This window comes from Topomyia yanbarensis, chromosome 2 (genome assembly GCF_030247195.1).
Source record: "Topomyia yanbarensis strain Yona2022 chromosome 2, ASM3024719v1, whole genome shotgun sequence".
NCBI lineage: Eukaryota > Metazoa > Arthropoda > Insecta > Diptera > Culicidae > Topomyia > Topomyia yanbarensis.
The window spans coordinates 432,713,589-432,741,254 of record NC_080671.1 but is presented as its reverse complement, the minus strand read 5'-3'; the positions used below and the strand labels follow the sequence as shown (position 1 = coordinate 432,741,254).

At 43.1% G+C, this 27,666-nt stretch overlaps 2 protein-coding genes across 3 annotated transcripts in view; both read left to right on the top strand.

Moving 5' to 3' along the window:
* LOC131685489 (zinc finger FYVE domain-containing protein 1-like) overlaps positions 1 to 13,864 on the top strand; it is a 32,238-nt gene extending 18,374 nt beyond the window's left edge. Inside the window, exons 3-6 of the mRNA XM_058969236.1 lie at positions 12,185 to 12,383; positions 12,452 to 12,665; positions 12,730 to 12,879; positions 12,941 to 13,864. Coding sequence (XP_058825219.1) covers positions 12,185 to 12,383; positions 12,452 to 12,665; positions 12,730 to 12,879; positions 12,941 to 13,365 — 988 coding nt within the window. The 3' untranslated portion in view covers positions 13,366 to 13,864. The remainder of the gene's footprint in view (positions 1 to 12,184; positions 12,384 to 12,451; positions 12,666 to 12,729; positions 12,880 to 12,940) is intronic.
* A 7,468-nt stretch (positions 13,865 to 21,332) lies between these two features.
* Positions 21,333 to 24,751, top strand: LOC131685487 (leucine-rich PPR motif-containing protein, mitochondrial). 2 transcript variants are annotated; one of them, XM_058969234.1, is made up of 2 exons: positions 21,333 to 21,709; positions 21,770 to 24,751. In XM_058969234.1, the coding sequence occupies exons 1-2, from the start codon at positions 21,493 to 21,495 to the stop codon at positions 24,661 to 24,663; spliced, it is 3,111 nt and encodes a 1,036-aa protein (XP_058825217.1). In that variant the 5' UTR covers positions 21,333 to 21,492; the 3' UTR covers positions 24,664 to 24,751. The 2 variants fall into 2 exon arrangements, with proteins under 2 accessions (XP_058825217.1, XP_058825216.1); XM_058969233.1 differs by having other exon boundaries at positions 21,335 to 21,709; positions 21,767 to 24,751.
* The last annotated feature ends 2,915 nt before the right edge of the window (positions 24,752 to 27,666 follow it).

The following is a 27,666-nucleotide window of genomic DNA, read 5'->3' as shown; positions in this document are numbered from 1 at the left end:
TTTGTGATTTCTTCTAACTTTTCTCTCATCGCTATTTTTTTTCTCTGTGGAACCTAGCGTTTGCTTTTTTCAGCTCTAGCAAGTTCGTTATGTTAGTGAACCGATTATATAATTTCCTTGCTTGTTTTTTCGCTTCATACATCTGGGTTAAGTTGTCGTTCCAGTAATATTTTGGCGCGTGATCATTTTTTATTTTATTCTGATCAATTGTGGATTGCATAATTCTTTCTAGATCTTCAATTGATTGTATTTCTTCACTGTCAATAAGAGCTATTTCTTCAGCAATTTTTTTATGGTTATATTTGGTTTTTCCGGATTTTGATTTTATGTCTTCTAGTTCGATTTGTATTACTAAATGGCCTGAGCCTCCAATGGTATGGTCTAGAACTTTCCATTTTGCGCTGTTATAAAGGGATATGCTGCAGTACGTTAGATCGATGGCGCTGGAGCTTTGTAGCAGTGATACTGGTCTGTACGTTTTATCTCCGTTGTTCAAGTTAATAAGATTTGATGTTAAGAGTATTTCTTGTATTGTCTTTCCTTTGTTTGTTGTTTTTTCGCATCCCCATATTTCGTTGTGTCCGTTGAAGTCACCTCCTAGTAGTACATTTTGTAAACTTTTAATTTCTCCTACGATGGTATTAAGTCCATTCGTTAGGTCACCTATGGTGATTCTGGGATTGATATATACAGTGACTATGCATAGATTGATACTAGTAATCCTGATTCCGAGCACTTCGAACATTTTAGTCGTGGAAAGTCTTAATAACTGGTAATTATAAGAATCTTTTAAGTATATTCCTACACCTCCACCTGTTTCTGTTTGTCTTGGTTGTAGGATTTTGTGGTAACCTGTTATATTTAGGGTGTTACTTTTTTCTATATCAGTCCATATTTCTGCTAGGATGGCGGCATCGTATTTATTGCTATGTAACTCATGAGCTAGTTCCAATTTATTCTTCCATAGGCTCTGGATATTATTCTGTAATACCTTGAATTTGCTGATCATTCGCAGAGGAATTCGACTGTTTCTCCTCCTCAATATAGCCTAACGTTATTGCCATACCTTTGAGATGTTCTATTAATCGTTGGTACCCATTTCCATCGTTCTGCATCAGAGCAACTGTTAACTCTTTGAATATCACATTGGTCGTTTGCTTGTACGTTTCCCTTTGGGTTGCCAATTCCTTTATTTTATTTTCCCATTTTTGTCGTAACTCAAGATGTTTTTGTAACGTAATTGTTTCTGTTTCTATTGTTAAATCATTTCTAGCCTTCCGTTTCACTCCTCGGATTTTTTCATCGCTTTCGTGTGTTGTTTCGCGACCTTTTGAGATTTTAGATTCATTTTGTTTAGAATTTTCTTTTTTGTACGAGTTTGTAGCACTCACTCGTCCCGTTTGTTGTTTGCCGTGGTTCACTGCTGCGAGATAGCTTTCTTTGATCGTCATAAACTCATCTGCGTGTTCCAAAATGCTATATCCATTCTGTACCGGTATTCTCGTTGCTTGTTGTGCTTCGTAATATGTCAGGCTCTTGGTGGCCATCAAGGTTTTGATTTCCGTTTGCTTTTCACGGACGGGGCATTGGCTATCCGTGGCTTTATGTGGTCCCCTGCAATTGGCACACTGGATATCGTTATTGCATTCTGCTTCTTCATGACTTCCTCCGTAATTCATACATCTTTGTTTTCCTTTACAGCTGTCTGTTACATGGCCGTATCTTAAACATTGGTTGCACATGACTGTTTTCGTGATATATGGCATTACCTTCATGTTGACCGAGAAAATCTTCACATGTGTTGGTAATTTGTTAGTTCTGAAAACCAATCCTACCTTGCTAGTTGGAACTCGAATTCGTTGCTCATGTTCAACCGTCCATCTGGTCATTCTAAATACTTCCATCACCTCCTTATCCGTTTGAATTTCTGTAATCAAATCCGCAGCTTCAATATCCTCTGGGATTCCGTTTATTACCCCTTTCGTTGTCACGAATCCTTTCGGTATGTACGCTTTGTACCGTTTGATGCTAAGGTTCTGACACGTCGTTAGTCTGTTTGCTTCCTTCCAATCTATCAAATACACAAGCACTTTAGCTTTTCCTGTTTTCTTTATATCCAATATCGCTTTAGAGAAGCCATTTTGTTTTAGCATTAATCCAACCGCAACTTTGTTTATTCCGTTGTATTTGTAATTTTCTTCGAATATCTTTTCTACTATTACTTTAAACGGTCCATCATCATTGTGTTTGTAGTTGTAGTTCACGTATTCTCTATTTAAACGATTCTTCTTCTCTATTTGTTTGTTCTCCGGATTTCCTGCGCCATCTTGTTTTCTGTCACCTTCTGTGCTTCTATTCGATGCCTCGCCATTCTCAAATTCCATCGGTGCCCCTTGCAGGGCACCGCTACTTGCACTCATTGTACTCTATGTATTCGGAATTTTTAGCCTCCACTCGTCAGTATCAAACTTTCCTCAACGGACTTGGACCAGTCTCGGACTCAAAAGACAGTTCGCCAATTCAACTCCACAGCAACAATCAATCACGTCTACTTCGTAAGAACTCTAACTGAAGAATCAATTATTAATCTCTGCTTTTATATAAAGTTCTGTAAAGCTGTGTGCTCTCTCATGCTGAGAGATACTTTCTGAACGGGTTTGGATTAACTGTTCGAAACGGTACATTACAATTCTTTCCCTTTTCGTTTCAGATCACAGGTATTATTTTGAATAAACTAACCTACAAATATTTTTTAAAACATTATTCGAGAGTGTATACTATAATATAATCTTAATTCAAGCACGTATACAAAAAAATCTATTTTGAACATTTCGATAATTTCTTTAATAACTCTTCTGTAATCATTTTATTATGACAACGTTTCTGCTTTCTTCGATCGCGATTTACTCCGCGTGATGACTGGACTTAGCGAGCGCCGCTGAATTGGTTTTAGACGTTTTCGCTCGGTTGTAGCTGAATCTGCTAAAACTGGCAAATTTTCTTCTGAGCAAGATGATTCCCTCGGACGTTTAATTCGTTGCATTGATACCTTTATCATTGTTGTCTTATTTTTCCTTTGCATCGGTTTAAGTTGACTCCTGTGTGCGTTAGTCGTTGATCTGCGATCTGCCAAAGGAAACACAAAAAACATTTGTCGAAATTCTTTTTACGAAAGTTGCCTCAATCCATTTTTCAATTTCATTCTTGTTGGGATTTTTATATAGTATTTTATCACACGAGGTTAAATTGGAAAATGGATCTGGCGGAGGCGCATTGCATTCAGTAACAGTAACCGCCTGTTCACCCGAATGTTTGTCCCGTGGTAATTTTTATAGCTACTTTTGGGATGTAATAAATCTAATAGAATTTTAGGTTTATAGCTTAAAACTTTTTCAGAAGGTAAACTATCGTTCAAAGAAGTATAAGTATTGCGGTAATTAACTAGAAAGTAAGTTATTCGATCTTCGATTGGTAGAGATCTCGTCTGATTTTTTTGAAAACGTCTTTAACCACCCGCACCATTCGTTCTGCTTGGCCGTTGCTTCTAGGGTTGTAAGGTGGACTTTTCAAAACAACAATTCCTTGTCTCTCCATAAATGAGACAAAAGCTATCGAATTGAACGGAGGGCCCCCATCTGTGACTAGGACGTCAGGAAGGCCGAATCTAGAGAATATAATTGTAAATTTCCTCCTAATAACTTTGCTCGCATCCGTACCGTAAAGCATTAGTTCTATTTCAAGCCACTTAGAATAGCTATCCACCACTAGTAAAAAACATTTCTGATCAAAATAGAAAAAATCAGCATGTAATCTGCTGAATGGGCGTATTGTTGGTATCCATGATGAAAAGCAACTTTCTTTTGGAGTTGAAGTTATTTTCATACAACATTGACATTGCTTGACAAACTGTTCTATATCTGCGTTGATTCCTAACCAAAAGGAACACCGTCTAGCCATCTGCTTCATCTTCACAATGCCACCATGGTTGGCATGCAAGAGATTCAGAATGTGACTACGCATGGAAAATGGAATGAATACCCTATCTTGATATAGCAAACATCCATTCGATTCTTCTAAATAGTCCTTTAGAGAATGAATGGTTTGCCATGATTTATCAAGTCTTTGTGGCCAACCGTTTTTTAAAAATTGCTTGATTTTTGAAAGCAGTTGATCTTTCTCGGTCTCTCTAGCTATTGATACATAATCTAAAGGAATGTCATTGAAAAAATTGATACTTTTGATTTCTCCGGTGTCTAAACTTTTTGGAACCTTTTGACTCAATGGAAAACGAGAGCAAAAGTCGGCGTTTCCCATCTGAGATGCTGGTCTGTATTGAATATCGAACTGGTATATGGATAACTCCATTACATATCGTTGAAGTCTCGTTACGCACAACTGATTTTTCCCTTCTTTCCCGAAAATTCCCAACAAAGGCTTATGGTCTGTATACATAATAAACTTCTGCCCAAACAAATACTTATGGAACTTTTTGACCGTGCACACCAATGCCAATGCCTCCAAATGTAAGATGGGGTAAGATTTTTGAGCTGTATTTAAAGAAAAAGAAGTGAAACTAATTCGTCTTTCCTGGCCATCACGTGCGCTATAACTCCTCCGAGACCATAATTGCAAGCATCCGAAACAACTACAATCGGTTTCGATGGATCGTAAAATTCCAACAAACCCGCTTGCATCATAACTTCCTTACTATTCACAAATGCTTCTTGGCAGTTATCGCTCCAAATGAACCTCACATTCTTTTTGAGAAGGTCGTACAATGGTTTAAGTTTGGTTGATAAATGTGCTATGAATTTCCCGTAGTAGTTCAACAAACCAAGATATGCTTTTAATTCTGAAACGTTGGTTGGGGTTTTGGCTTCTTTAATCGTTGATATTTTTTCTGGTGATGGTAAAAGGCCTCTTTCGGTTACTAAATGTCCTAAATACGGCAATGATACAACAAAAAACTTACATTTCGCAAAGTTCACTTTTATATTAGCTTTGTTCAGTCTATCGAGAACCTGCAGCAATTTTTCCTCGCAATCTTTTCTAGTTTTTCCAGCAATCAGTACATCGTCGAGATAACAGCACACATATTCTAATCCACCTAAAATTTGGTTCACAATTTGCTGGAATATGGATGCGCTAGAGGACGCTCCCTGCGGTAAACGATTATATGTATATAACCCTTTGATGGTATTTATGACCATAAATAACATAAAACCATAAAAAGACAACTGAAGTTGTGTATACGCCCCCGTCAGATCCAGGGAACAAAACACCTTGCAACCCGAGATTGATGCAAAAATATCCTGTGCTAAAGGAAGAGGATAGGTATTGGGTATGATAACCTTGTTAATAGATACCTTACAGTCGATGACCAGCCTGATCTCGTTGTCCTTCTTTAGAACAATGACCACTGGTGAAGCCCATTCACTCACATCGACTGGTGAAATTATTTTTTGCTTCTCCAACTGTTCTAGATGATTTATGACTTTCTCCCTCAGTTTGTACGGTACATCATACGCCTTTTTAAATATCGGTTGTTCCTCCTTTAAAGTCAAATCAGCCTCAAACCCTATAATAGGTTTGGATAAGTCTCTCTCGAAAACATTTGGAAATTTTGATTTTATTGTACCTATATCATAGTCAGAGTCATAGAGTTCTACATCATGATGACACAAATGAACTCATGATGAATGAAGTTCATGTTTGACAATTCTCGGTGGTTTGTTTACTTGTCAGTTGCGTGAGTTCGAGTGCAACGGGTGCTCATCTGTTACACTCGAACTCACGTAACTCTCATGTAAACAAACCAGTTAGAGTCAGTTAGAGTTCGTATGTGCGTGATATATTTTGGTGTGTCAAACTCGTAGGCAAGAGAGGGCTCTCTGTTCGAGCCTGTTAGTCATGTCGGCCCATCGTTCAGGTGTCCCTTGATTTTTTTAAGGTGACCGAATTGGCTCCTCCAGTGGCTAATAAAGTGAGCCATGGTTTCTGATTTAAAGTGGGAGATGATATCTTTCGATGGAGAGGGGGACCAATTTGGTCAGCAATCTGCGGGCCTGTCTCTCAGGAGCTGTCGATGAGTGATTTCCGATTATCCCGCAGTGACCGGGTACCCAAAATATCGTGTTCAACGGATCGCAGTTGTCCTCAATAGCCTGTATGCAGGCATTGTAATTCTCTCTTACTCACGCGAGAAGAAGCTTATCCGATGTCCAACTTTTCCGAGATGAGTCGCAAAATTCTCCGTCTCCACAAATAGCGTGAGAATGATTTTTCGGATAAAATTTATTTGACTTTTTCCTTCTCACCGGAGAAGGTGATAAAATTTTAATTTCGTGGAAATCAATAAAAACTTCAAAAAATACACTTAATTACAAAGAAAAACGGCAAAGAAGTATGATAGACTTGTTTTTGCGTGTTTTGGAATAACGACAAGAAAGCAGCGAGCGAAAAAAGGGTACCGTGATAAACTCTTTCTCTCATTCTCCGGCTGTTTTATTTATCCGGAGAAATAACACTTTGTATTTATCCGGAGAAGTTGTGAGTACCAATAACTTTTTGTGTGAAAATGTGAGTTTTTATTGTCGAAGTAGCAAACTATCCGGGCGCATTTGGTCATATCTTGAGCGTTTTTTCAAAACGTCATATCTGCAGTGAGTTACTCTCTTTGTTTACTTTCTCTTTCGATTTTTACGGCGTCACTATAACACTTTTCACTTATTTTACAGTACAGATCCAAAGACGGTGGTTTTAACTAGCATATTATGCAAAGAGCTGAGGAATAAATGTTAAAGTGACCGAATTATTAACAGAAGAGAAAGTAAACAAAGAGAGTAACTCATTGCAGATATGACGTTTTGAAAAAACACTCAAGATATGAGCGATAAATGCAATGCCTGCCTGTATGTAAGGGTGGCGTGACGTTCCCAGTTCCAAGGCGGATATGACCCGCATAGGGTCCGTCAGAATGATAGTTGGTGTTTGAGTGACTCCCCAGCTAGCTAGTTGCCGGACAACCTCCTAACGGTAGACTGTGTTGTAGGTAGGCCTTGGCGATGTCCAATATTTTATTTATTTTATTTATTTCCTTATCTTCGGTATACACCGTACAGACGCATTTTAAAACTATATATTTCTTATTAATACCTTATATCTATGCTTGGAAATGTTAAAATCATACACTGAAGAAGCTTCGTTAAATCTGCGGAAACATCTTTCCAGTGGATTATTCAGTCCATATGAAGTACGGTGTCTAGGGATCCACAACAGAGTGGGGTTACGGAGAACACGAGGAGGCGCATACAAATTAACGCCCGAGAGAAGATCGGGACTGTCGATATTACCTGACAGCAAGTTGAAAACAAAAACTCTTTGCAGGAAGATACGGCGAGTCGCCAGAGTCTGCAGACCGAGTAGCATACATCTATCGGCATAAGGAGGCAACACAACTGGATCATTCCATGGAAGTTTCCTGAGGGCGAATCGCACAAAACATCTTTGTATACGCTCTAGTCGGTCAATTTGAACGGCATGGTATGGTGCCCACACTTGCACAGCATACTCCAGAACACTTCTGATCAGGGCACAGTAGAGTGCTTTTAGTGCGTAGAAATCATCGAAGTCCGCCGTGTTCCGCTTTAAGAAGCCCAGCATTCCGAAAGCCTTAGCAGTTGTCGCGGTGATATGGTCGGAAAAGCTCAACTTCCTATCGAAGAGCACTCCCAAGTCACGGATCGAGTCGACGCTTTCAATTGTTACAATACCTTTTAGGCTGTATTCATAACGTCCTGGAGTAAGCAAGCGTCCGAAACTGATTACTTTGCATTTATTAACGTTGACTTCCATTCCGTTAAGCGTGCACCATTCTTGAGTAGTACAGATATCTTCTTGAAGCACTACGGCGTCAAGTGCAGAAGCGATAGTTCGGAAGATTTTGAGATCGTCCGCGTACAGCAATTTCCCAGACTTGATCCGACTACAGATATCGTTAATAAATAGAATAAAAATAAGCGGGCCAAATGACTGCCTTGCGGGACACCTGTGGGTGTTCTGAATGTGCTTGAACGCATGTTTTTTATACTCACGAATGCCGAGCGATCGGAAAGATACGACTGCAACCAGTTAGTCAACCAGGTGGGAAATCCCAAACGCTTTAATTTTAAGATTGCGATGTTGTGCGGTACTTTGTCGAAAGCTTTTGAGAAATCGACGTAATTTGCGTCCACCTGATGACGCTTCTCGACGGCGGGAAACAACTTAGAAGTGTAGGCTATCAGGTTAGAAGTTGTTGATCGTTTTATGACAAACCCGTGTTGATACTCCGAGATAATGTGGGATGCAGCTGCATACGTGACGTTGTAGACCAGCTTTTCGAGAACTTTGGAGAGACAGTTTAATAATGAGATACCTCTGTAATTTTCGACGTTGTGAATATTTCCAGCCTTGTGAATAGGAACGATAGCAGCTTCTTTCCAGGCGATAGGAAAAATGCCTTCAGCGAGAGAGCGATTAAAAATGATACACACCGGAAGAGACAACACGTGGGCGCAGCTTTTTATAAATTGGGGCGAGAGATGATCGGGGCCAGGCCCTTTCGACGATTCAACAGCAGTCAGAGCCTTCAAGACGTCAGCTCGGCTTACAGTGGGACGGGGGAGATTTATGGTGTACGATGGTAATGTTTCCAAATACTCTTCCGAAGGGACGGTATAGTCGCTTCTAAACACTCCGCGAAAGAAATCAGCAAACAAATTTACGGTATCAGCTGGAGATTGCGCGCTTGCGTTTCCAAGCTATGTCGGCGTGCAGATCGTCCGCCAGGGTCTGCAGGAGAATTTCTACAAAGGCACACCGAGGTAGGCTCCAGTCCCTCCACCCTTGCGAAATGCGAACTGGTGCTGTTCAAGATGGGACTTTTCTTCAAGGTAGGTCATAAGCCGTTTGTTGACCGGCCGCTCTATAGTTTTCCCTACGCAGAGGAGAAGGCTAAAAAGCTGGAAGTCTTTCGCTGTACGGGAAGTATGCCCTTCTTTAGTGTGGGGATTACAAGAGCCGTTTTCCAAGAAGATGGGATGGAGTGGCCATTCCAGATACGGTTCTAACATTCCAACAGCACTCTTCCATCCTCTGGTGCGGCATCCTGTAGCATAGGGTAGCTGACGCCATCTAGTCCCGCGATCTAGTTGTCGTGGTCGCCTTAACTTTATCCCGGAGAACGCTCTGTTGAAGTCTTGTTCGGATTCCGGTGGGAAGGATATGGGCACTCTTCCAAGTCTTCTGCATCGTGCTAAAAAGTTTGGAGGGAGGGCAGCGTCTGAGGATAACGAGCTGACGTGTTTGCCGAGTTCTCCAGTGACTTCTTGGGGTTCGACTGTTGTGGTTCCGTTTACTTTGAGGGAGAGGCCCGCTTGCCTTTTTTCCGCTGAGAGCGTTCACTCTCTTCAAAAGCTCGGCGGTGGAAACATCGGGAGATATCAATTCAAGAAACGCGTTTCAGCTCTTGATCTTCGAAGCCTCGATGGTCTTTCTGGCCAGGTTTCGTGATTTACGAAAATCTGCAGTAATGAGTTCTTTGATGGAGTGGCCAGTCTTTATCAGTATCCGGAGTCTGTGATGGCTTGATTGATCTCCTGGTTCCACCAATGGGTGGCTTGGGGTGGAGGTTTTCTACTTGTCCGAGGAATCTTGCGCTGTTCGCCCTTCTTTTCATCGTTTTCAGAGACTGGTGGACCGGAAGCCATTCAGGCTTCTGGATCCCTCGCATTTCTTCGGGATGGGGATGATGAGTGCGGCTCTCCAGTTGTCTGGTAGAGGCTCGTCTCCTTAGATTCTGTTGAACTCATCTATTAGTGCTCACTTGGCAACCGGAGGTGATTCCCTTAAGAGGGAATAGCGGACGTCGAGTCCGGCAGAATCGCCCTGCGCTGTACTTAGCGCAGTAGCGACGTCCACACCGGAGAAAGGTTTGTTGTAATTTTGGCTTACATCTGGCGCGAATATTGTAGGAGTGGCTTCTATGGCCCTTTTCGTTTTGAGGATAGGAGTCTCCCGAGATCAAGGCGAAGTGTTTCCCGAATTCGTTTGCAATTTTGGAGGGTTCAACCGTCGTGGTACTGTTGAACGTTAAGGCGAAGCTGTTTTATCTTCTTTTGCCCTTCTCCACAATTCCGCGATCGACGAGTAGGAACTTATCCCATCCAGGAAGGCAGCTCAGCTGGCCTCCGTGGCTTTCGCGATAGTCTGTCTAGTCTGACTCCAAGACGTTCGAAAATTCGCCGATCCCTCATCTCATCAATGATGTTCAGGGGACATTTCCAAGAGCTCGAAAAGCTTTTCGTTGATCTTTTTGCATACGCTTCTTCTGGGTTCTACCAGTGAACCGCCCGACTTGGGTGCATAACGAGGTCGGCTGATGGAGAGGTGGGACGGTCTTGACTGCGTCGATTCGTTCACCGTCGTCGCCGGTGCGTTCGATGATAGCACCAACTAGTTGTAACCTGCGAGGTCAATCCCCGTTCAATGCTGCTCGACCTAACACGTCTTTCGGCCTCGTCGAAAGTTCCGGAACTTCCGAATCTCGCTTTTTTCGGGTTTCGGGAACACGAGCGCAGTTTTGTTGATGTCGCTGGCGATAATCAAAATTGTCTCCCGATCGCAGAGCGCACGGATAAAATGTCTCCGTTATTTTCACCACACCGATAACCACGAGGACGATTGCGACGAAACCCAAGCAAAAGGGGATGGAAAAACTAGCCTTTTGACCCGGCCGAAGCAAGAATAGGCACACGTGCGCGTTCGTTTCGGCCAACCTAATTTCACTTCCGTCCACCACGAAACTTGCCGCGCGAATCTCGCCTTTATGGGAAAAAGGGTGTCACTTTTGCACGTTCTCTCACTCGTGGCGTTTTTTTCCTTTTTCGCCTCCCGTCGGGGAGCAATACCACCGCTCTTTGTCGAACTTTTTTCAGACTGACCTTTTTTTTCGGCGGAAATCGCAGACCGCCACCGACCGTACTCGGTCAACTCTTTTCTCCGACTACCCATTTTTATTTTGGCACCCGTTCTTCCGGGGATTTGTTTTCAAGCAAATTGTGCAGCGATCTTTTGTTTTCAAGCGGGCTGTCAAATGCCCACCTCTTGCAGTACACACTAATCTCTTATTCCTCCCTTTTGACATTTAAATTACACATTTTACTGTAACACCGTGAAGGACTCATCGGATGTTTCCGGCAACTTCCGAGACGGGAACTACGCGAGGGAGTGGACTTTTGATGCACGGTATGCAGATTTTTTTGTTATTGCTGACCCCGTGTGAATCCGAGAAAAACGGATTCTGCTAATGAGCTAATGGAACAAGTATAGTTGTTCCGTTGCGGGGCGTTCGTGTCGCTGCTCCTGTAGTGGAGCCTTACTGGGTACTAGGAGCGGCTATAGGGCTTGGGTAACGGGAATAACGGCTGATGTTGCTGTGGTCTGGGCAATTGAGGGTGGAATCCAAAGTGGTGGGTTCTTTGTGTGCTCTTGATCGGGTAAGCTCATGGGGCGAGTGATCGTAGTTCTGAATTTCGATGATTGACGGCCGGGTGTCTTCTGGTAGGTATCGGCTAGAAGGGTTTAGGGGCAGTTAGTTGTGATCTGTTGCATTTGGTCTAAGAGTACTTTCCTGGGTAAAGCCCGGGCCCGCGTCGACAGCCGCCGGGGGTGCATCAGGAGGACCCAGAACGTCCGCTGTTGGGGTCGGCGCAGGAGGGTTGTTTGTTTTGATTCGACTGTTGAGTTTGGTTGCTCTTGTCGTTTACTGACCGCCTGGTTCAGCGCTTGCGACTTGTGTTGATTGCGAGATGTAGAACGGGTTGTTTGGGTCCGACGAGGATACCTGACTTTGGGTGTTTAGTGATGCTGTAGAGTTGGAGAGGGATCTGGACATGGGGTCGTTATTGGGTGAAAGGTGTCATGTCGGGGGTGGCTTTGGAGCTGGGGCTTCTGGATTTGGCTGTGCCACTTTTTCGGGTGTCTTTCTTTTTAGCGATTAGATCTAGCTCCGGCAAGCTAAACGGGTGGACAGGAGTTCCGGCCACGGGGGTTGATTCGATGTACTTGTCCTTTTAGCTTTCATTCCCGTAATAGCGCTTCTAAACAACTAACGTTCTCTAACGTTAATTTTTTCTCCCCGCAGAACCGAAATCGTGCATGTTTGGAACGATGGTGGTCTGGTGACCCGTGGTCCTACCCACTCTGCTCAACTGGTGCTGGACGGAGTGGCATATCTAACCGACGCGTTGGTCAGCGTTGGAGAGCAGCCAACAAAAACGCTCAAATCCTGGGTTGCGGATAAGATCCGTCCAACCTATTGGCGACCAGATAGTGAAATCATTGTACGCTTCAGTCACCATTAATCACTTTAGATTGGCCGTAAATAATGTGCCAATCGTTTTCATTATAGTACTGCAAAGGATGCACCTGCAATTTCGAGCGGCTCGAGCTGAAGAAGCACCACTGTCGCAACTGTGGAGATGGATTCTGCAGTGCCTGCTCGAAGACCAAGATGCCCGTGGTTAATCGCGGTTGGGACTATCCGGTGCGGGTATGCAACGGCTGCCGGGATCTACTGAGTAGGGCACAGTCGTCCAACGGGACAAACGTAGGTTCTACACGAGGTAATGATATTTAGAGACCGGATTGTTTTGGACATTTTACCAAATGGTTTCTTTGATCTCACAGCCGCTAGCAGCGAAAGTGAACCGGACAAGACATCTACTTGCAACAGCAATAGCGCAAGCGATGCAGAGATCAATGTTACGGCAAGAAAATACGGCGAGGCCGTTATCAACACGCTGAGTAACCTCGGTGCCGTACTGGAATACCCTAAAGGCATAACCATTTATACTAATGGTAGCCGAAAACCAATTTACTCACGTTGTCATTTTTCCAGACTTAATAAAGGATTCCGCTCGCCCATCGTACTGGGTCCCGGATGCGGAAGCCGCTCGCTGTAACATCTGCGAGCTGATGTTCGGTTCACCGGAGGAACTCAATTCCGCCAACCCGTTAGTTCAGGCCGGTTCGACCATCAACGGGAAGAACGTGATGCGTCAGCTGGCGCTTGCGGCAGGAGATACCACACCGCCAGCGTCGCCTGGTAACCCGTCAAATAATCGAGGAACCGCTCTGGTACCGTCACCGTCGCCATCTCCCTCACACTCATCCTATCACGTCATCGACCGGCGGAGACATCACTGCCGGGCCTGTGGGACAGCGGTTTGCGCCGGTTGCTCCGAACATCGTCGGCCCGTTCCGAAGCGAGGTTGGCTGAACGATGTCCGGGTGTGCAATAGTTGCTTCTCCAGTGCCGATTGAGTTCGGGTTATGTTTACATCTAAGGAAATTGGTTATATTAATTGACAGAATATTGAACGGAATGAAACAATTCGAATGATGGAACTCGATTGTGATAGTTGGTTTAACTGCGTTTTATTGCTTTACAAATATTTTGTTCGTTTGTCTTAGCTAGTGAAAAGATTTGGAAAGCCATAAGATGGGTTGTATCGTTCTGTGGTTTGTTGCTGAGAAAGAGACTGCGACTGGGATGAAACATAGACAAATCCAGTGTTTTTGATATTGTCTGCAAATATTTTTTAAGTATTTGTCAGACGCACGCTAGGTTACGCCTAAAAACGTATTGAAACTATTTCGGGAAAATGACTTGACGCTACAAATGAAACCTAGATCAACTAATCCTCGTATTACAACTTAGGTCTATTGCAGCTTGCTTTTATTGCGTATATTATTCAGAGCGGTAGAAACAGATATTGTTGATGATTATTATTTTACAGTAAAATAAATGATTTCTATATAATTTGTATTGGAGTTTTTTTATTCTTCTCGTTTTGAAGATGTATTCATGTGGAGAAATTGAATCGCTGCTTATTTTTGTTAGAGATGTATTCGCAACAACGCAAATTTTTGGATCGTAGTGGTATTTTCATCAGTAAAATTGCTTGATTTTGCCCTCCAAAGTCCCTTGCTAATAGTAATAGGTGGCGACAAAGAAGTGATTGCTCGGTAGTTGCTGCAACCCAGCTTATCACCTTGTTTTATACTACTACTCCCCCAATCCAACTCTCCGGTTAAATCTATTTCTCTTCTTTTTTGTTATTAGAATGCTTTGGCCAATGCTTCTCCTGCGTGTTTGAGCAGTGCACATGGCAGTTGATCCTGGATCTTAAACCCGGTGCTGGAATTACGTCATCGGCTTCATGCGTTCCCAAGCTTCTAAGTATACTGCTTCGCCTCTTTAGATGTTCGTCATAGTACTGTAGTCCCCATTAGCGTCTCTGCACATATCGGCTTGTGGAACGCAGTGTTTGCGTGAGCGATTCATCTCGTAGAATATCCATCCATTATTACCGTGATACAGCTGCGCCATCAGCTGCGGTTAGTTCTACCTCGGGGATTGACTCCCCGTAGACCTCTAAGGTTACGTCGTCGGCAAAGCCGATGATCTTGAACCCACAAGGGTCCCAGCTTGCGCTGTTCAATGCGTTCTTCACGTCAAGTGTCACTAACGCACAGTATCGCAAGCCTCGCCTTTTCCGTTGGATCGCTATCTCGGCAGTCTTTATCACCGAGTTGATAGCGTCCACCGGGGACTTACCTTTTCGAAAACCAAACTGGTTGCTTGACAGGCCGTCCGTACCTTCTGCGTACGGGGTTAGCCTGTTATGGATGATCCTATCCAGCAATTTGCCAGTCGTGTCGATCAGACAGATTGGTCTGTACGCCGATGGGTCGCCTGGCGGCTTCTTGGGCTTCGGCAACAGATCCAATTTCTGCCTTATCCATCTATCGGGGAAGCGGCATTCGTCAAGGCATCTCTGCATAGCTAGCCTGAACATGTTCGGGTTCGCTATGATCGCTGCCTTGAGAGCGCTGTTTGGAACTTCATCCGGCCCTGGGGCTTTGTTCGTTGCTAGGGAATTAGCCACTGCGAGTAGTTCTTCATTCATCACCGGAGCCACCATTTCAGGGGCTTGTGGCTCGAGATGGGAAGAGTACTTCGATAATCCTCGCCAACCGGTTCGGAGACCATTCTGGGGGTGGAGAGCCCCCTTTGGTCTTAGCCATCACGATTCTGTTAGCGACACCCCACGGATTCGCGTTGGCACTCTCGCACAGGTTGAAACACGCTCTATTGCTGCTTTTAATGGTCTTGTTAAGGGCCAATTTCGGCGGTTCTCTCTTTGCATCCTACGTCTAGCTCTGAGGTAGGCTGATCGTAGGGCTGCAATCTCGGCACTCCACCAGTATACCGGGCGTCTGCTGTTTCTTGGCATGGTTTTCTTCGGGATAGTGGCGTCGTACGCGCGTGATAGGACGGCTACCAGCGCATCCCCGCTTAGACTGTTGGTGTTGGCCTCCAGTCCCAGGGCCGCGGTGAAAGTTTCGATGTCGAAGTGATTGGACTTCCACCCGCGTACCTGACAGGGATCTCCCGCCCTCGGATGCTGCACACCATAGTTGATCCTAAAGCGAATTGCTAAGTGATCGCTATGGGTGTAGCCCTCGTCTACCCTCCATTCCATGCCTGGAATCAGACCCGGGCTGGCAAATGTTACGTCAATCAATCCATGAAAGGTTCTAGCGGAGCCGTTATTGGCTAACACAGCGTCGAGTTTCGCAAGCGCCTCCATTAGCGCTTGACCCCTGCTATTTATACAGCGGCTGCCCAACTCTACTGCCCAAGCGTTGAAGTCTCCCGCTATGACTACCGGTTTCCGGCCCACTAGGTCTGACGAGAGTCTGTCGATCATCTTGTTGAACTGTTCTATGGGCCACCTTGGTGGAGCGTAGCAGCTACAATAGAACACACCATTGATCTTGGCAATCGCAACACCCTCAGCGGAAGAGTGTATTACCTCTTGAAACGGGAACCGTCCCGTTTTACAGATTGCTGCCATCCCAGACCCGTCCGACACCCAATTGCCGTTATCAACAGGGATGTTGTAGGGGTCGGATAAGAGGGCGACATCTGTCCTCGACTCCGAGACTGACTGCCACAACAGCTATTGGGCAGCTGCACAATGGTTAAGATTTAGCTGTGTGACGTTGACGGCTTCCTCTTATTGGCCTCACCGAAGGGACACGAAGGTCCACCCATAGCATGGTTACGGGCTTGCTTCTTGGCGGTGCAGATAAGGCATTTATGCGCCTTAGTGCAGCCCCACTCTTTATGGCCCTCCTTGCCGCAGCGACGACATAATTTGCTCCTGTCTATTCCCTTGCATTCGCACGACTTGCGGCCGGATTCTAGGCACCGATAGCACCTATCCACTGAAAGCGGCTGGGGTATGCTAACTGGACATACTGACCAGCCGATCTTCAGTTTCCCTTTCTCGGTAACCTTTTTAGCTTCCGTAGTCAGTAGCCTGAAGTAGGCTACTTGCGTGCCAGAGAATCCCGCTCTCAAGCGCGCAGAGGCCCGCTCAATTACTGCGCCACATTGTTCTGTGACGGCAGTGACGACATCGTCTGCGGTCGTGAACACGTCCAGTTGCTTGCACTGGAGAGTCACTTCCGCCCGTAATGATCTCACCCGGGAGCCTTTACCCAGGACCTCTTGGACCAAGGTCTTGTACGCCGCACTAGATTGTGCGTCTCGCTTCAGCACGTCCTGCCCGAGGGCCAAGAGGCTTTCGGCCGCCCGCATTGACTTAAGGACGTTGGCCTATTTGTCATCGTCGGTCTTCACCCACAAGGCCTCGCCTCTACCCTTGGCCTTCTTTACGGGTCGAGGTGCGTTCGACGTCCGCTTCCCCCTACTGACCAACTTCCAGGAGTTTTCGCCCCCTGTCCCGGTTGTGCCGGATTGCTGGCACCTTTTTGCTGCCCGGCGGGGTCATTTGCACCCCGGTTTACATCGCCCAAACGGCGTTTGGCCGTCATGGTTGCACGCCGTTTGGCGTTGATTTTTGCACCCTCGCCTGGTGACTGCCTAGGTCTTTTCGGGTTCGGCGCCGTCTTGCCCCCTGATCTTCGAGGTGAAATCAGCCGCTGCTTTGGCCGATTTGGCTGCTCCATAGAAGGGGAAGGGGAAGACCCCTGTCTGGGTTCCTCTGACGGTCTTCTCTCTTCCCTCCACGATCTTGACGTACGCTTCCTGCTCTTGTCTTGCGACTCGAACAGCCTTGCGGAGCACCAGCAGGTTCTGCTGCAGATTCACGCTGATGTTCTGTTTCGCGTTTGCGAACTCGATGATGCTATCGAGTTTCTTCATAATCTTAAGAGTCGCGGGTAGTGGCGCGTCCAGCGTTATTTTCTACCACTGCAGGGGAGCCACCGGTTCTGTTGGATGCAGCCCCCGTCGCTCCACTACCCCCCCCCCCACTGGGGGGAGACCTCGCCAAACCACTTCAGGCAAAGGGGTTCGGCCTCTCCGTTTTTTGATTTTTATTCAAATTTATTTCTCTCATACTGTTCCCACGAGTTGTGCGAGAAAGAAAGGTCAACCACGCCAGAGCTCCGCAGTAACGTGGTAAGGGACGCTTACTGTGGGGGTTGCTCAGGTACCCCACAGGCTCCGTAAACGATCGAGCATCTTTTTCACCCTCTCGACCACTCATCCCTCGGCACGGGTCGCTTCACGCCTTGGACTTGGGGTTAAGAACGTTGTTGCTTTACGTGATGACTGCGGCCTAAATCATCACAACCATCCTCCTTTACCAGGGCTTTGGACCTGTAGCTCTGGTCCTCAATAGTTGCAAGTTCGTAGGTTATTACGGACATGCTACTATTGAGATCCGTCATTCGCTAGCGGAGTTATCGTATGTTACTCTAGCCAACCTCAACAGTAGTCGCACCCTGGGACGGGACGGGAAGACGGTCTTCTTTTTCCCACCCGATATTGATGTTATTTTGCAGGTAAAAATCCGCTTGTAAAATAATTTCAAGCAAATGCCGATGATAATGTTGTGCCGATGCGGCATAGATTTCTGCCGATGAGGTACTGATTTGTACCGAAAATAATAAAGCTCAAACATGACATGAATTAAGTTATTGTTTGTCTGAACTGTGTAAAACAGCAAAAACTATGACTGTTGAGCAGAATATTAAAATTGCACGTGCCGTCGGTGCTTTTTGCATATTTGTTTGTGTGCATCTACCTGCATCAAAGCAACATATAAAATGTTTTCTAAAAACACCTTGTATATAGCCAGGATATTACGATACTACCCAGACACTATCCATTAAAAGAAAATGAAATTCGTCAAGAAAGGTCCGGTTCGCAATGACAGGCCACTGCCGGTTCGCGGTGACAGTTACTTTTTTTCGCTTTGCATGTCCCGTCCCAGGTCGCAGCTAGCTGCTCTTTCGTTGGTAGTTCTATTGATTCGCCCGTACGGTGCATGAACATGATCATCGATGTCTGAACTATTGAATGAAACGAAATGATTCGTTCTTTTATCAATTGTTTTATATTGGCGATTCTACGTTGAAACCGCTCGCAGATAGCGCTGGAAGGAAAGTGTTACTGATTTGATTCTGTTCTGTTATAGTGCATATATTTTCTGTAAACATTGGTAAAAAATGACTTTTAAACACCAAATTATTTGTTTAAAAGTCATTTTTTACCAATTATCAATTTGTTGATAATTGTTTATGAAAATGAAGGAAAACCATCATTTTATAAGATGATGAGTAAACATCTTGCGAAAAGAGTGTAAAACATAGTGGTTTCTAATATTATTCGCAGAGCTATATGCGCGCTGTTTCGAAATGTAATTTGTTGAGGACCGTAGCCGCCGCAACAGCATTTCCCGTTCGTCCTAAGTTAAGCTAAACCTTCATGAGATGGTGTAAATTCATGAAACTTTCCAGATCAGGCGAGGAAAGAATATATCCGGGTAATAGGAAAGTGTCAGCTTTGTATCATGCACAGCCGATCCTTCTCTCCGATAGTCTTCACTGAATCTCCTACGTAGTTCAAAATATGAAGGAGTTTGACATTGGTACTGATTGGGTCTCGGTTTCGAGTTGGAACTTTATTTATGAAACGATTTTTTATAACCACAATAATACCCCGATTACATTTCGAAGAAATGTATGAGTGAAATGAGTGGCTGTAATTTCAGAATAATTGCAAATAAAACTAAATTTCTTACTCGTTTCATTCATATTTTGGCAGTGGTAAGCTTTTTCCGAGAAGATAATGATAATTGATAATTGCCGCAAATCGCCAATAGTATGAATGATTTTGGAAAGGGTAAATTTATTTTTTGTACATTAAAGGAAAAAGAAATTTCGTTCTTCTACATATTATATTACATCGGATTTTTTTGGATCGATGTCTGACAACATAGATTTTTTTTCAAAGTTCTCACTCCTATTGGCGATTTGCGGCAAAGCCAAAATTAGTCATGCGACACCTATGATTCAGCTCATGAACTGGCAAAGTGATACAGTTTGCTTTTTTTCACCCGTAAGTGAGTCGTGGCTTACAACAAAATCTTCATTATCTTCTCGAAAAAAGCTTACCACTGCCAAAATATAAATGAAACGAGTAAGAAATTTAGTTTTATTTGCAATTATTCTGAAATTACAGCCATTTGCAACTATTTCACTCATACATTTCTTCGAAATGTAAGCGGGGTATTATTGTGGTTATAAAAAAATCGTTCCATAAATAAAGTTCCAACTCGAAACCGAGACCCAATCAGTACCAATGTCAAACTCCTTCATATTTTTAACTACGTAGGAGATTCAGTGAAAACTATCGGCCTATCGGAGAGAAGGATCGGCTGTGCATGATACAAAGCTGACACTTTCCTATTAGCCGGATATATCCTTTCATCGCCTGATCTGGAGAGTTTCATGAATTTACACCATCTCATGAAGGTTTAGCTTAACTTAGGACGAACGGGAAATGCTGTTGCGGCGGCTACGGTCCTCAACAAATTACATTTCGAAACAGCGCGCATATAGCTCTGCGAATAATGTTAGAAACCACTATGTTTTACACTCTTTTCGCAAGATGTTTACTCATCATCTTATAAAATGATGGTTTTCCTTCATTTTCATAAATAATTATCAACAAATTGATCGGTAATTTGGTGTTTAAAAGTCATTTTTTACCAATGTTTACATAAAATATATGCACTATGACAGAACAGAATAAAATCAGCAACACTTTCCTTCCAGCGCTATCTGCGAGCGGTTTCAACGTAGAATCGCCAATTGAGTCCTAGAAAAAAATATTATATTTGCGAAACTTATCCATATATATTTCTATAACAAACAACTAATTTAGATAAAAACTAAATAAATGTAAACAATTCCTATATTTTACCAAAGCTGGTTTTATAAAACTTATTCGTACACACAGAAAAAAAAATGTTGGTAAAAATAAGAGTTTTTCACTATTAGCAAAAAACAACTAACGCATACTCTTAGTTTGAAAATAAAACTTTTGTTTTGAGTACTATTCTTCATTGGCTTAAAAGGAAAACTTTTACTTTGATTATTATTCTTGATAAATATAAAAGTTTTAATTTCAACCTAATAGTTGGCGTTGGTTGTTTTTTGCTAAAAGCGGAATACTCTTACTTTTACCAATATTTTTTTTCTGTGTGTAGCAGAATTAAAAAAATGTTTTCTCAGTGTATACTCTTATTTGACAGTTTGCGCTCGAACAGGCAGTCGAGATCTAGTAAATACCGCAATTAAACAAGCTCGAACGCTTGGTCGAATGCGATACGTAATGCACAACCCGGATAGAATTTTACAATAGTATTTACCCTACAAACAATCATAAAACAATAAATATTATAGTTATTACTGTTTCAACATTGTTCGATGCCAAGTTCTCACAATAGATTTACAATAAAATTTCATGTAACAATAAATTTCACTGTTCAGCAAAAAACTGATACAGTGCATTCACATTAAATTTTACTGTTTTCGAGAAAAAAATGAATGGAGAAAAATTGATTTTTTTATTGTTAAGATACATAACCACCCCTCTTTTTCACTGTAAAAGTCTATTTTACATTGAAATTTACTGTAAAAACGTTAAACTTTATTGTTTTTGTATTGTAGTCTAACACTAAAACTTACTGTAAATTATTGTAAAGTTACTGTACTGTCACAGTGAAAATCATGGTTTTGCTACTGTACATTTCTATTCGGGAATTTAGTCGAAACGAATTCAAAACGTTTCGGATCGAGTCACTCGAATCGAGATGCGGAATGCCATCCCTGATTCTTCTGCGTGTTGAGCGTGAACTTCAGCCGATGAGGCACGACTTTTTGACATTAATAAACGTCATATCAGCGCATTGCATGTTAACAAATTTTGTTATGGGTAATCGTTTCTAAAACCAAAACAATCTCCAGTGCTCATGTAACATTTTGCGAAAATTTAAAATACGTATTATTTTAGCAGTTGAATACATTGTTATTTATTTAAAGTGTTTAACAGACCGACCAAGAATGAATATTTTGCGCAATACCATATTGCGGCAGCGTGCGCCGCATAGCGCGAGTGCAATCGCCTTGAAAGTTTCTAGTCAACCCACAAATCCGTACCGGTATACGTGCAACCTGCATGTGCGGAGCTGCACTCGCCCGCTAACCGTGGCTGCTAGCAATAGGAACCAGGTTGAAATACGTTCACCCATGGCCCAAACGAGGCCTGGATTCCAACGGGGTATGGTAATATGTGCTGTTCATGGTTGTATTGTTTCTGATTTGTACCTGATTTCAGAAGAAAAAACCACAACCACTTTGCTGGATGAAATGGGAGCAGAGGCCCGTGTCCATCGGCGCGTTCAGTTGGAGAAACTCAATAGAGTGCTGGCTAAACCAGAAGTTATCAGCGGTGTATCATATGAATTTCTGCTTGGTTGCTGTGGTCGGTTGCTGATGGAACAACCAGTGGAAGCTAGAATGAAGCTCTTCAAATCTATCTGGTTCATGGCTGGGGAACCGTCAACGACAACCGCGGCCTTAAACCGGTGGAAGGTGCTACTGAGGGTTCATTGCGAAAATGGCATTGACTTGGAAGAGCAACATATAGAGGAGTTTTTGGGGAAAGTTAAAGTGGCGAAAGATGAAGAGTTTTACCAGCTACTGCTTGGAGTCGTCAGTGAGCGTGGGGATATTCGTAGGATGCAGGAAGTGATGGATATCGCTCAGAGAGAAGGCTACAAATTTAATAGTGAGTTTGGTAGGGTGCTGATAAGAGGTTATTGTAAGGCCAAAGATCTTCCGTCCGTGAAGGCAGTCTTGGACAGGTTGATCGCTGAAAACATATACCTGAATAGCGGCATATATGGAGAGCTGATTGTTGGATATTTAGCAAACAAGAAAATCGCTGATGCCCTCGAATTAATCAATGATAAAGGAAAGCTTTTGAAAAAAGATCACGTGGTAGAAGCTATAAAGGAGGCCTTGTTGGGTGATCATAATGAAGTGTTAGGACTGCTGGTTAAACTGCTACCAGCCACTATGCGTGACAATGCTATACTCGATCCAGTTCTAAGAAACCTTTGCTCGGATCTTATGAATCTGAAGAAGTTTGATGCTATTCACACCCTGCTAGGTGCACTGCCGATTCCACGCTTTGGGGAAGCTGAGAGTTACGACACCTACGGATCTGCGGTAATATTTGAAATGATCAAAACTAGAGTGCCTCTGGAAGAAGTTACATCATTGGTCGAATTTCTTATCAAAACCGGGCGTAACACCCGGGCTCTTCACGTAGCTTGCGATTGCGCTGCCAAAAATAGGATTGACATTTACCCACATTTACTCGGACAGCTTCGAGAGCAAGAAGACCTCAGGCCACATTATTTTTGGCCGCTGATTATTCATAACTTTACCAAACAGGGTGAAGCGGGAGTTCTTAGCGTTTTGAAGTTAATGCAACGATTCGGAACCGAACTGGATGCGGAAACGTTATCGGTGTTTGTTTTACCTAAACTTTCGATCACGCTGAATGATGTGCGTGGGGCATTAAAACAGTTCGAAGACAGAGGTATAAAAATGGCAACGCTAATGACCCCACTTGTTTCCCACCTACTTCACCAGATCCGATTCGATGATGTGAGCAAAATTGTTAAATTGTATTCATCCAAACTAGACACAACCGTTCTGATTTGGCCGCTAACGTTGCAGGCGATGGTTAGCAAAAATTCGGAACACTTCCGAAAAGTAGCTGTAGTCGTTCGCGATCTGATGACGAAAGCTCGAGATCCAAAACATGATTTGGCCGGTCAACTTCTTTTGGAACTGATAAGCAATAAAAAGGCTAAGCACAATATCAACTCGATCAAGTCGCTTTTGAAGCAATATAAAAATGCTGATGTAAAGATCAGCAGTATTAGTGCAAATGTTTTGAAGAAATATAATCAAGAGGATTCTGAGTTGGAAGACCTTTTAAAGACTCTGGTATATGACAAGTTGACGCTTCCCTCCAAGGATCTGCTCAGTCAAACAATCGTTCACCCGCGCGATATGGGCTATGAAGAGCTGGAATGCCATCTAAGCGAACTGGTGGAAAAAGGCATGAATGCCAGAGGAGTGTTGCGTCGATTGCTGCAGTTATGCGTTCGGGAAAATCGTTTGGATCGAGCCGTCGAGATTAAGCGGCGATGTGACGAAGCAAATGTCGATTTAAGCTCCGGAATGATGGCTTCTATTTTTGATTTACACATCAAACTGAAAAACGTGGATGAAGCTGGTAAAGCTTTGGAAAAGATTAGATCTACCTTTCCTAGCTTCTTGATCGACGATCACAAAATAATTGACTTTGCTGCACTTCTTATTGAAAATGGTTTCTCAGCGAATGCTCAGAAAGTCCTCCGTCAGCGAGCTGCAGCTGGTCCTATTCGAGTGGGAAATGCGAACAAAAATATTTGGAATCTACTAAACATCACAGCACAGAAAGCGGTCAATGCCGATCCCCATTCCCAGAAAAATCAAACCCACGAATTGCTACAATTCCTCGTCAAGCAAGGATACTGCACATATGACAACGCCATCCTAGGTCCGGTTATTCGAGAATATCTGCTGAAAAATCAAACTCTCAGCGCGATTACCGAGTTCATGCAAATGGCTAAGGAACATCGACGAACTCCGCTGCAGTTGGAAATTATAACTACTCTGGTTCGGTTAACTAACAGCAACGACCCAACGATTCCTCCGGAAAAAGCCAAAATCTTACTTGGTGAAGTAATCCAAGCTGCTTCCGCCATTCACGGTCCTACCAATACCAACAACACGCTTCTGGTAGCTCTTGCCGAAGCCGGGACGGAAGCTCAACTGCGCCGAATGTTGATAAATCCGGAAACTCGAGTTAATCTCGAGTACATTCTGACGCAGTGCGAGTACCTTATCGATTCGGGCAAGCTGGACGTAGTTCTTCGGCTAGCCAAGTGTTCGCGTGGGTTGGCGAATGTTCGGGAAGCGGACTTTTTGGCGCTTATTATGAAACAGTACGCGAGAGATAATAACTGCGAGGCGGCGGTTAATTTGTTTCATCGGCTGCAAACCGAGGATGGGGAGATGACAATTTCCGGGGACTTTGCGAGGAAGCTGATTGATCTGTTGGAAGTGAATAGTTACGAGGTGCCGAATGCTATTTGGTTGTATGCGAAGTGAACATCGAGGTTGACACCCTGAGGTTCAAGCTTGGATAATGGATAACAAATAGAGGGAGTAAGCTTTTTTAACGAGAGCTACGAGCAAAGATAGTCGATTGAATTTAAGGGGAGTGATAATATCTTGATCCTTTTTCATTTATTATTTCATTTACTAAGTAACAGTTCTAGTCTTCAGAAAAACGCGACATAATTACTGAAGATATAAAAATTCAACGTCAAAGTAAATTTCCAGCCCCTAGAAATCAGATGTAGTTGAGAGTTTGCAATTGTTAAACAATCCCCGTCGCATTTAGTCCATCGTGGTTATAGGTATTTATGTTTTTTTTTCAACATATATCCAGCATGCAAAAAAGTCAGCCTCTCGCACCTAGGCAGGATTCATATGGATCTCGCAGTAAATAAGCTTGTTCCAGTTTCTTCGAAACAAACAGGAGCAATTAAAAAATGCTCCTTCACTACGGAGTATTTCCAGTTTCTCCTGGTACCGGAACAAACCTAAGGTTAACAATTTCAATCAATTTTGATAAAGCTGTATTTACTTTCCATTTTGTGGTACCTGGATACTGCTCTGAGAAGTACGTATCTATACAGCGGGTAGTACGGCCATGAGTGGGAAGTATATGGGAGAGATATAAAAGAAGAAGAAGAAGAGAATAAAAGACACGTTTTGTATAGTACATTGGCGACTGAGGAGAACTGGAAAATAGGAGAAAGAAAGGTAAGGATGTTATAATTTATAGGAATAATGATTTTGAAAAAATAGAATGTTTCTCAGCAAAGGAGAAAATTGAGGTTATGTTGAAAATTTTGTCCATTTTGTCCGTTTGCACTGTAGGACTGCTGAAGGACTGCTGCTGTTTGTCAGAGATTCTAATCTTGGAAAAAAAAACTATAAGCAGGTTGCAGCTGTTGACAACAGTGATAATAGAAGGCTAGCGACTGTAACAAAAACAGTGAAAATCGAAAGTCAGCGTGAGAAGGTAGTGGCTCTCAGAGCGATATCAAAGCGGTAGCAACTCTATTGGCGATTTGCGGCAAAACCAAAATTAGTCATGCGACACCTATGATTCAGCTCATGAACTGGCAAAGTGATACAATTTGCTTTTTTTCACCCGTAAGTGAGTCGTAGCTTACAACAAAATCTTCATTATCTTCTCGGAAAAAGCTAACCACTGCCAAAATATGAATGAAACGAGTAAGAAATTTAGTTTTATTTGCAATTATTCTGAAAGTACAGCCATTTGCAACTATTAGACTCATACATTTCTTCGAAATGTAATCGGGGTATTATTGTGGTTATAAAAAATCGTTCCATAAATAAAGTTTCAACTCGAAATCGAGACCTAATCAGCACCAATGTCAAACTCCTTTATATTTTGAACTACGTAGGAGATTCAGTGAAGACTATCGGAGAGAAGGATCGGCTGTGCATGATACAAAGCTGACACTTTCCTATTACCCGGATATATTCTTTCCTCGCGTGATGTGGAGAGTTTCATGAATTTACACCATCTCATGAAGGTTTAGCTTAACTTAGGACGAACGGGAAATGCTGTTGCGGCGGCTACGGTGCTCAACAAATTACATTTCGAAACAGCGCGCATATAGCTCTGCGAATAATATTAGAAACCACTATGTTTTACACTCTTTTCGCAAGATGTTTACTCATCATCTGATAAAATGATGATTTTCCTCCATTTTCATAAACAATTATCAACAAATTGATCGGTAATTTGGTGTTTAAAAGTCATTTTTTACCAATGTTTACAGAAAATATATGCACTATGACAGAACAGAATAAAATCAGCAACATTTTCCTTCCAGCGCTATCTCCGAGCGGTTTCAACGTAGAATCGCCAATAGCGAATAATACACAGATTAGTGTCGTTGGATTGTTGGTAAGGTTCACTGTAACAATAAGAAATGTGCAGAGAAATAATAGTTTTAATTTTAGCTATTTCAAAATCGTTGCGATGGAGAAGTGCGTTATTCCACAATTTAAATTCAAAGCTCTATAGAGGAATATAGTGCGCAGCGAGTGAGTCAAATACAAGCGCAATTTTAATTCATCGTAGCTGCCACTGGAGAAACGGATAAAATACGCATTCGAAACATTTTCCTTGTTAAAGGTAGGTCGAATCTCCAAGAAGTGTTTGTATCCATTCCTGGAGTAAACGTGCAAGATGACGCTGAAAAAATAATTGATTCTTTTGCAGTAGCTATTGACAAACTAGACGCTTACTTTGCGCCCAAACAAAACGAAACATTTGAGCGGAACTTATTCTGGATATTAAAATCCCTCACCTAGGTTGACGGGTTTGACGGTATTGCAAACATCTTCAAGCATATTTGAGCAGACAACTGCTTTAAGATGGTTATTGCATTACGCCTCGATAGTGGTGCATCGAGGAGACCGAGAGGGCTTATGGGCCTTTTTTATGTTTTGTGATTTTTCATACTCTGCACCAGCCCAGACTAATAGTCAGCTAAGAGCCTGTGCACACTGGCGTGGCCGATTGGTGGGTCGCCGTGGATTGACTTTTTCTGTGGGCTGTGTTTGCAGACATTGTTCAACAGCTTAACGGCTGTCTTTTTGAGCACGGCTCGCAGTGGGAGTCATTGCGTGTTGATTTATCGGTCGACCTCGTCAACGTGCACAGATGCATTAAAAAAATAACAGTTGAACCCTATTGGTTGTGTTGTGTTGTGTTGTAATAATTGTAGTTGTTAGTACTAGTTGTGCTAGTCGTATGTCTATCTGTGTATGTGTTCGCCTGAGTATTTGTGACATATGGGTCAGGGAATGGATGCAGAACTGGCTTATATGATAGAATAGTGGGTAATCCTTCTTGGGATCACTTTTTACCGGTGTTCAATTCGTGCATTCGATTCGATTCATTCGGATGGGATAAATGAAGGTACGATTAATTTACCGACGCACGTCAATCATCCATTCCCCATCAGCATAGCATGAGAAACTTTTAACGGAATGCAATTGTCG

Bases quoted from the DNA above. Each gene is read 5' to 3' on its own strand.
- LOC131685487 (XM_058969233.1), top strand. From the start codon at position 21,493: ATGAATATTTTGCGCAATACCATATTGCGGCAGCGTGCGCCGCATAGC. The intron at 21,710-21,766 runs GTATGGTAATAT...ACCTGATTTCAG, and splicing joins GAGGCCTGGATTCCAACGGG to AAGAAAAAACCACAACCACT.